Source organism: Tupaia chinensis, unplaced genomic scaffold (genome assembly GCF_000334495.1).
Source record: "Tupaia chinensis unplaced genomic scaffold, TupChi_1.0 Scaffold150006_1, whole genome shotgun sequence".
NCBI classification, from domain to species: Eukaryota; Metazoa; Chordata; class Mammalia; order Scandentia; family Tupaiidae; genus Tupaia; species Tupaia belangeri.
The window spans coordinates 4,562,556-4,571,174 of record NW_006209847.1 but is presented as its reverse complement, the minus strand read 5'-3'; the positions used below and the strand labels follow the sequence as shown (position 1 = coordinate 4,571,174).

At 45.6% G+C, this 8,619-nt stretch overlaps 1 protein-coding gene across 1 annotated transcript in view; it reads right to left on the bottom strand.

Moving 5' to 3' along the window:
• The window catches only part of MYO1A (myosin IA), a 23,994-nt gene extending 23,148 nt beyond the window's left edge, over positions 1 to 846 (bottom strand). Inside the window, exons 1-3 of the mRNA XM_027769640.1 lie at positions 807 to 846; positions 622 to 717; positions 436 to 441 (exon numbers count right to left, since the gene is read on the bottom strand). Of these exons, the coding sequence (XP_027625441.1) occupies positions 436 to 441; positions 622 to 717; positions 807 to 846 (142 nt within the window). The remainder of the gene's footprint in view (positions 1 to 435; positions 442 to 621; positions 718 to 806) is intronic.
• Between the last annotated feature and the right edge of the window lie 7,773 nt (positions 847 to 8,619).

The window sequence follows — 8,619 nt, the reverse complement described above, 5'->3', positions numbered from 1 at the left end:
CAAGGGAGGGGGGAAGGCTTCCTTCCCCCTTTGTTCTGCTTTCCCCATGCTCCAAGAAAAAAAGAGTGCTGGTCACATTCTAGAAGGACACAACTGAGGAAGCAGTAAAAGTATAGATAATAACAGCCCTGGGCCAGGAAGGGCTCTGAACACTGCACATATACCAAGTCAAGAGATGCTTCCAGTGTCCCCAGGACCTGGGGGCTAACTCATATTTTCTAGATTTCAAAACAAACAAACAAACAAAAAAGCTGTCTTTTAAGTTACTTGTCAGGGAAGGGTGAGAAGCAGGAGATGGCTTGGGAGAAGATGTTTTCTTTGCTTTTGGAGTTGAGGGGAGTGGGAATGTGATTGGTTGGGGCTATGGAAGGGGCAAAGAAACGGACCTGCCTCAAGGTGTGAAAGAGGAGCAGTGACAGTCAAGGGGGGACTTACCTGAAACTGGAACGAGGGTGTAACGTCAGCGTCAGTGGAATTTCAGTGGAAAGTCGTGGATCAAATCCTAGCTTGACAGGAAGGGCGCACAGGAGTCTAGGGCCCCCAGGGGTGGAGAGGTGCCTCCGTTAACAGGAGCTGTCCATGGTGTCAGGAGCCCTCCTCTTCCAGTGTCCACTCTCTGACCTTCCTCTGTGCTGCCTCCTCCAGCCCAGGCTCCCTGTGCCAGTGGAGCCAGGAGGGGCCCGAGGTGGCTGCTCAGCACAAAGTCCGAGGCTGTTCCTGCCGGAGGGTGTGGCTCACTTAACCCTTTACAGGCCTGAGGTCCCAGCGAAGTGCTGTCTCCTTCTAGGTAGGAAAAGGTCTCTGACTGGCCTTCGCTGAGGGGCTCAAGGAGAGTTCTTGTTCCATCGTCCCCAACATTTGGAAATGAGAGGAGGAATAGGGTTTATGGTCAAGAAAAAGATTTTCCAAAGAGATGTCAGGAACTTTGTCAAGGAAGAAGGTAACTGGGGTGTCTTCCTAACAAATAAAAATTACCTCCCTAAAACCCTCCCTTCCTATCTTAGTGCCACTTGGGGGTTGGGGTGTTATGAGATTACTTGGAGGACTAAGCAGACAAAACTCCCAAGTTCTTTTCTACTTCTCTCCCCCTATGAACCAGACCCAGTCATAGAGACCTGAAGATTAAAGTTGTTAGCAATATGTCCCATTTGTATAGGTGCCCCAGTTTCACCGAACCCTCACCTATATTGTCTGAGTAGCCACCCCCACTCCCCACAAGGCAGGCAACGTAGATTTACCATTACAGAGAAAAGTTAAAGGCAAAGACCAGGCTCAGAGAGGTTATGCGATGTGCCCGTCGCTCCACAGTTAGTACCTGACACAACGGGCCACGGAACACAGCTTCCCAACCCTTGTCTGCCTTAGCTTACAGCCTAGGTTCTGATGTTTCTCGTTTTAATTCTTCTTCAGCACTGGGGTAGTGAGTAAGACCCTGAGATGCTGTTTTCCGAGCATTACCCAGTGGGAAATAGCTCCCTCTGATAGATAAGAGGCTTACAAAATCCTACTTTCTGCAGTACTCCCCTCATCCTCCCAGGAAAATTCCTGAACAGTAGGCTCCTTTGCCTATCATCCTTTCCCAGGCATGCACAAAGAGCAAATTAGGTAATTACAGACACTTAGCTGAAGATAGAGACTTGATCCCCAACTCCCAGCCACAGCTGCCTAGTTCAAGGTCCAAACTGTATTGCTCTCACAGAAGCACTCTGCATCAGCCTGGCCCATCAGCAGTTCCATTATCAACCTGCATTACATAACTTATTGATCTACTATATATATTCGAAGGGTGGGGGAGGCAAGGCAAAAAGAAAGAGAAAGAGAAATGACTGGAGGCAACACTGAAACATATGCCCACGTACAGGCAGAGGGCTATCACAGTGTCAGAGGAGAAGCGACTGAGCCGGTTTCCCAGTGGAGGAAGCAGAACCCAGAGTGAGAAAACCACTTTCCCAGGGTCATGCCGCCGCAAATCTGGCAGAGCTGGCACCAAGACCCAGGCCTCACGCTTTAGGCCAGGTATCTGCAGCCACTTGGGATTTATCATCGTGACAACCCATGCACTCATCTGAGTGCCTACTATGTGTATGCATGAGAGAAAGGACTCTAAAAGGAGAAGGCACCTCAGATTTAAAAAAAAATGGCAAGAGGGCCAGTAGGTGGCATGGTGGTTAATGCACTGGATCCCACATGGTTGACTGTGTGGTTTGAGTCCTGGACCCGGCAGCTTAAAAAACATGCTGGGTGCATGTGCATGCATGCCCAAAGTTCTGAGAGGAGAATGAAGGAGAAAGGATTATGGCATAGCCACTCCCCAGGGGGTTACTTCTCACTTGCCCTCTCTCTGCCTCTGTCTCTCTCTGGTGAGCACAGCCCTGTGATAAAAATCTAAACTAACAAAAATAAGAACAAACAAACAAAAAATGGTAGGAACAACTCAACTAGGGTGACCACTTGGTCTGCCTGGAAACTGAGGTGGGTTCCCATCCACCTTGAGGTGGGAATTTGAATGCTAAAACCAGGGAAATTCCAGGCAAAATGGAACAAATGGGTCCCCTTAAATTAACAAGGTATGAAATACACATCCAAGACAGCAGGGAGTTCAAGATCTGTCAAAGCATTCCTGGAGTGAGGAGAGGAGGCATGAGGGAATGTAGATTTGTTTTCTAGACAAAATTGAAACAAGGAGCTTATTGATTTGTCTCCTGTACTCTGACTTCTAAATCACCTTCTTTTTCCCTCAGTTAAAATGTCTAGTCTAAGGGGCATGAGGGAATTTTGCTGGGTAGAGGAAATGTTCTGTATTAAGATTTGGCGATGGTTATACAACTGTCTCTATTTGTCAAAACTTAGCAAAAGTATAGTTAAAATCAGTGACTTTTTAAAAAAACATTTATTCATTTATTTTTATTTGTTATTATTATTTTTCAATTTGATGAGAGTAGGAGAGAGAAAGTGTGAGAGCAAGTCCAAGACTCGAACCATTGTTGGACATGTGGGAGTCTAGCACATTAATCACCATGCCACCTGCTAGCACCCAAACCAGTAACTTTCATTATACATAAATCATGTCTCGGGCATAAACCCTGTGGCCTAATGGTTAAGGGAGCCAGATCGCACATGGGACTGCCCGGTTCAAATCCTGACCCTGGCAGCTTGAAAAACATACCGGGTGCACGTTGCATGCCAACATGATGGAGAAATGGAGCATAGACTCACCATGCCACCTGCTAGCACCCAAACCAGTAACTTTCATTATACATAAATCATGTCTCGGGCATAAACCCTGTGGCCTAATGGTTAAGGGAGCCAGATCGCACATGGGACTGCCCGGTTCAAATCCTGACCCTGGCAGCTTGAAAAACATACCGGGTGCACGTTGCATGCCAACATGATGGAGAAATGGAGCATAGACTGTAGTGTTAACCCTGGCAGCTTGAAAAACATACCGGGTGCATGTTGCATGCCAACATGATGGAGAAATGGAGAATAGACTGTAGTGTTACCACACCCCATGGGGGGGGGATGTGTGTGCTTTCTCCCTCTTCCTGTCTGGTAGGTGCACACACTCTGTTTTTTAAAATAAATATATTCTACATCAATAAAACCTAGCAAAGGGGACCAGCAGTTAGCGTAATGGCTATATGCTGGACTCCCAAGTAGTCGACCACGGTTCGCGCCCCAGACCCGGTGGCTTAAAACTCATGCCGGGCACGTGTCTGTGTGTGCCCAAGATTCTGAGAGGAGAATGGAGGAGAAAGGATTGTGGCATGGCCATCCCCCCTGGGGGGTGACGTCTTGTTTTCTGTCTCTCTCTGTCTGGCAAGCGCACGCGCCCTATAGCAAAAACCTCTAAAAAAAAAGAAAAGGAAAAAAAAAATACCTAGCAAAGAGGAGGGAGGAAGAATGACTCCAATTCCTTTGATGATTTCTGACAAAGTTGGGAAGGTAGCAATCTGATTAAACTTATCCACTCATTAACCCAGATGCTAATTTTTTGAAAGATGTTTTTACCATAAAAACTAATATGGCAGGGAAGATGCTTGGTGGGAGGTCTTCTTGGCTCTTACAAAGTTATCTGTTGTCAGCGAGTAACATTCATCAAGTACTTACATGTGCCAGGCAACAAGCTAAGTGCTTTACGTCCTTGCCACTCAGAGCCAAGCAGCATCTGAGTCATGTGGGAACTTATTAAAAATGCAGAATCCTGGTCACCAGCTCACCGACAAAACCAAAAACTGCATTGTAATGAGAGTCCAGATGACTCCTCTGCGTGTTAAAATCTGAGAACTGCTCTACACACCCCAATCTTTTTTTTGTCTTCTCCAAAACCCTGTGATGTAGCACACCTAGCAATTATGCTTTTTTTTATTATTAATTCAGCCATTAATGATCACCTGTTTCTATTTACCTAGTAGCATTGAATAGTTATAGAAGGGGGAGAAAAGATGTCATCAGTGTGCATTAATCTACATAAATTTACATATGGTCTGTTTTCCTTTACTTTTGACAATGTTCTGCCTTTCTAAAAAAATGGGACAATGCGGCTGGCTGGTGGCATGCTGGATTAAGACTGGACTCCCACATGACCAACTGCAGTTCGAGTCTCAGACCTGGTGGCTTGCTTTCTCACTTTCCCTTTCTCCATCTCATTCTGGTAAAAGTAAAATAATAATAAATCATTTAGAAATAATGTTTTTAAAAATAATAAAATGAAAATTTAAAAAGAAATGGACAACAGAGGCCAATTTGGTGGTGGTTAAGGCAACTGGATCCCACATGGTTGACTCTGCAGTTTCAATGCCAGACTCGGCATCTTGAAAAACATGCTGGGCAGGGAACCAGCAGTTAGCGTAATGGCTATGTCGCTGGACTCCCACGTAGTCGACCGCGGTTCGTGTCCCGGACCCGGTGGCTTAAAACTCACGCCGGGCGTGTGTGCGTGCGTGCCCAAGATCCCAAGAGGAGAATGGAGGAGAAGGGACTGCGACGTGACCATCCCCCCTGGGGGGTGATTTCTCACTTTCTGTCTCTATGTCTCTCTCTGTCTGTCTGGCGAGCGCACGCGCCCTACAGTGAAAATCTCTCCAAAAAAAAAAAAGAAAAAGAAAAAAAACATGCTGGGCACAAGTGCATGGGTGCTCACTATCCTGCGAGTGGAGAAGTGATTGTGACGTCATCTCCCCTGCGGTGCTTTCTCACTCTCTACTTCTCTGTTTCCGGTGAGTGTACCTGCCCTACAGCAAATTTAAAAGAAAGAAAAAGAAAAACACTTGCATGTGTGGATGTGCCTAAAATCCTAAGAGGAGAATGGAAGTAATGGGATTGTGGTGTGGCCATCCCCCCAGGAGGTTATTTCTCACTTTCTCTCTCCAGCAAACACATATGTCCTACAGCAAAAAACTTAAAAAGAAAAAAAAAAAAAAAAAGACAATGGTCAATGGTTTTCATGTAGTCTAAATAACTGATAAGAGAGAAAGGCAGGGGGACCAGCAATTGGCCTAATGGCTATGTCGCTGGGCTCCCACGAAGTCGACCACAGTTCGAGGGTCGGACCCGGTGGCTTAAACTCACGCCAGGTGCGTGTGTGTGCGTGCTCGCCCAAGATCCCGAGAGGATAGTGGAGGAGAAGGGATTGTGGCGTGGCCATCCCCCCTGGGGGGTGATTTCTCGCTTTCTGTCTCTGTCTTTCTGGTGAGCGCACACACTCTATAGCAAAAACCTCTCCAAAAAAAAGGAAGACAGTTACAGAATACAATGCCATATCAGATTCTGAGCAAAGAAAATAATCAATACATAGAAGAAAATGAAAGGAAAAAGCTGGACTTAGACATAACTGAAGGTTTTATTCCACGGTCCTTAATGCTCCCTACAATCCTGCTCCCTATTCTGCCCTACACAGACCTCTTGCAGAAACCCTATGACTTCTCCCCACCCCAGAGAAAACAAAAAGAAAGCTACACTTAATGCCAAAACAACGGAAAAGAGCTCGAACACAATCAGAGTACCCACCCCAGAGAAAACAAAAAGAAAGCTACAGTTAATGCCAAAACGACGGAAAAAAGCTCGAACACAATCAGAGTGGCTCCCTGGACCAGGAATAACATACTCTTGTTTTTCCATGAGACAGCGCAGTACAACCAACTCCTGCAAGAATCCCTTAGAGATCTGGCATCCTGGGAAATCATCCAGTCCAAGGATGGGAGTAGAGCAAGAGAGTCAGGATAGAGAGGGGGGTTAAGAAAAAAAGGGGGGTCCAGCAGGTAGTGTGGTAGTTAAGGCACTGGATCCCATATGACTAATTGAGGGTCTGAGTCCTGGGCCCGGTGGCTTGAAAGACATGCTGGGCACATGTGTGTACATGCCCTGGAAAAGGGACTGCAGCATGGCCATCCCTCTCTGAGGGGTGATTTCTCACTTTCTCTCTCTCTCTCTGTTAAGCGCACATGTCCTATGGCAAAAACTTTTAAAAAGAAAAAAAAAAAAAAAGGGAAACCAATGGCACATAAAACTATCTCACAAGAAAGATAAAGTTGAGGAGTTAACGGCCAATTACCGGAAAATAAAGAGATCCAAACAAAAGGGAGACCACTATATAATCTACAAAACTTTATTAAAATTTGGATACTTACAAACTGTACAGTAAAAATTTTAAAAAACCTTAAGACATCATTTGATTTTATACAGAAAAGGGTGAAAATGAGACCCATCAGGCAAAAAGAACCATCCCTGATAATTTTGTTCCTTTCAAACATTCATGAACATTTTAAATATAAACAAGAAACCTTTTATTTAAATAATACTAAGGCATTACCCACAGGCTACACTTACCTGCTAACTCCTCAGCCTGTTATGTCAACATCAACACCATAACCATGAAGAACCTGTGAGCCGTAACAGTTGCTAGTATTCACATTACACACAGCCCACTGTGTTAACACAGAATGGTGCTCATGTGTGTATGTTCAGAGAAAGTGATTTCGCCATTTTCAAGTTTTCATCAAGACTTTAAAGGAGGAAAACAACACACGTACAGGCGAAGGGTAGGGGTGTCCAAAGCCCCACATTTTGGGAGTCCGTGACCACTCCCACCCCCGCTAAAGCTGCAAGTTGAAGTTGGTGTGAATCTGCTTTATTTAATCCCAGCAGGCTCTGGCTCCAGTCCAGTAAGGCACCAAACACCTTTTTCAAGGTTGTAACCATTTAGAATGCAACACAATAGCAGCCTGAATTCACAGGCTAGGTCACCAAAAGATACAACAGGGTCGTCACAATTGCATATATTCCCCTAAAAAAATAAGAACCGATGTCTGCGTCGTGGCGACAGAAGTCAAAGGCTCAGGTGCATCTGCCTTGGGCAATGGCTATTTCACGTCTGTCGTGCGGTTTCAGTGCCTGTGTACTACAAAGTCACAATCTGTCCAGCTGTCCTCTTCTTGGCTCAGATAAAATTCTTGGCATTTCAATATAGGTTAATTATCTCATACATCAGACCTGAGTCCAAAGAAATAAAAGGATATTTAATTTCCTTTATTCCTACTTCAGCTTTCAGTACTCAATTCAGAGTTTTCAGACTTTCTGAAACAAGATTAAGGACAATTACATAATCCATTCCTAAGCCTTTTATGGACATCAGGGCCAGACAGGACTACCTGGTCTGTTTGGGCCCTTTCATTCATCAGACCTATTTCATAGGAACCAAGTGGGGATTGGGCCAAAGGGGACACAGACAAGACAGGGGTGGGTCCTACAATGGGATGTATTAGCATAAAATGGAATGGTGGGACTCAAAGAGCTATCATCAGCAAAATTCCCTTTGTAACTGACACAAAAATCATGAATTTGAGGAGCAAAATAAACTAGCTTTGGTGGGATGCAGCACTGGTAAGAATTTATCAGAAGGCATCAAAGTTGCTAAGTCCTGTGTTTTGCATCATAGGGTTCTCTTGGTCTCATGAAACCCTGAGGGGGCTGTCCTGGGCCATCTGTCTTCCATATCCCCATTAATGGAAGTCATGCTCTACACAACTTGGTCAAACCGATTAGAAGCAATGGATTTCCGATGCTGATGAGACCTCGAGCCCTGGAGCCAATTTACGGCTTGATATTTGCCGAGCAAGACGCTGACGTGGCAGTAGACATGGCTCCAGTAACCGGCTCACCCCACAGTTATCCCTTCAATCCTCCTTGATGACAGCGGTCTGAGAGATGAGACTGTGCTGAAATTGCAAGAGCTGTAAGAGCCAGAGAAAATTAAATGGGGGCTTCAAGTAGCGACTGAGCCACAGACTAAGTGGCCAAGAGGGAGACAAAGCAGCTCTTACAGAAGGTTTAGAGTCAAGCACTCTCTGGGCACAGGGAGGCTCTGAAGCATCTGGGCAGAGCCACGCAGGCAGGCAGGACAAGGACACACAGGTACACCGAAGGGGCGCCGTCCTTCACTGTCTGAGAGCAACTCTCATGCTGCAGGACCAATCGCTGTCTCCACTGCCGGCAGCTGTTTCTCCAACTACCAGGTAGGGAATAAGAAGCTGACTTGACTCACCCCAACTCAAATACAGTGGAGGGAAAAATGGTCTTAAAATGGAAACTCTATTTCACAAGTTTACTAAACAGAAAATA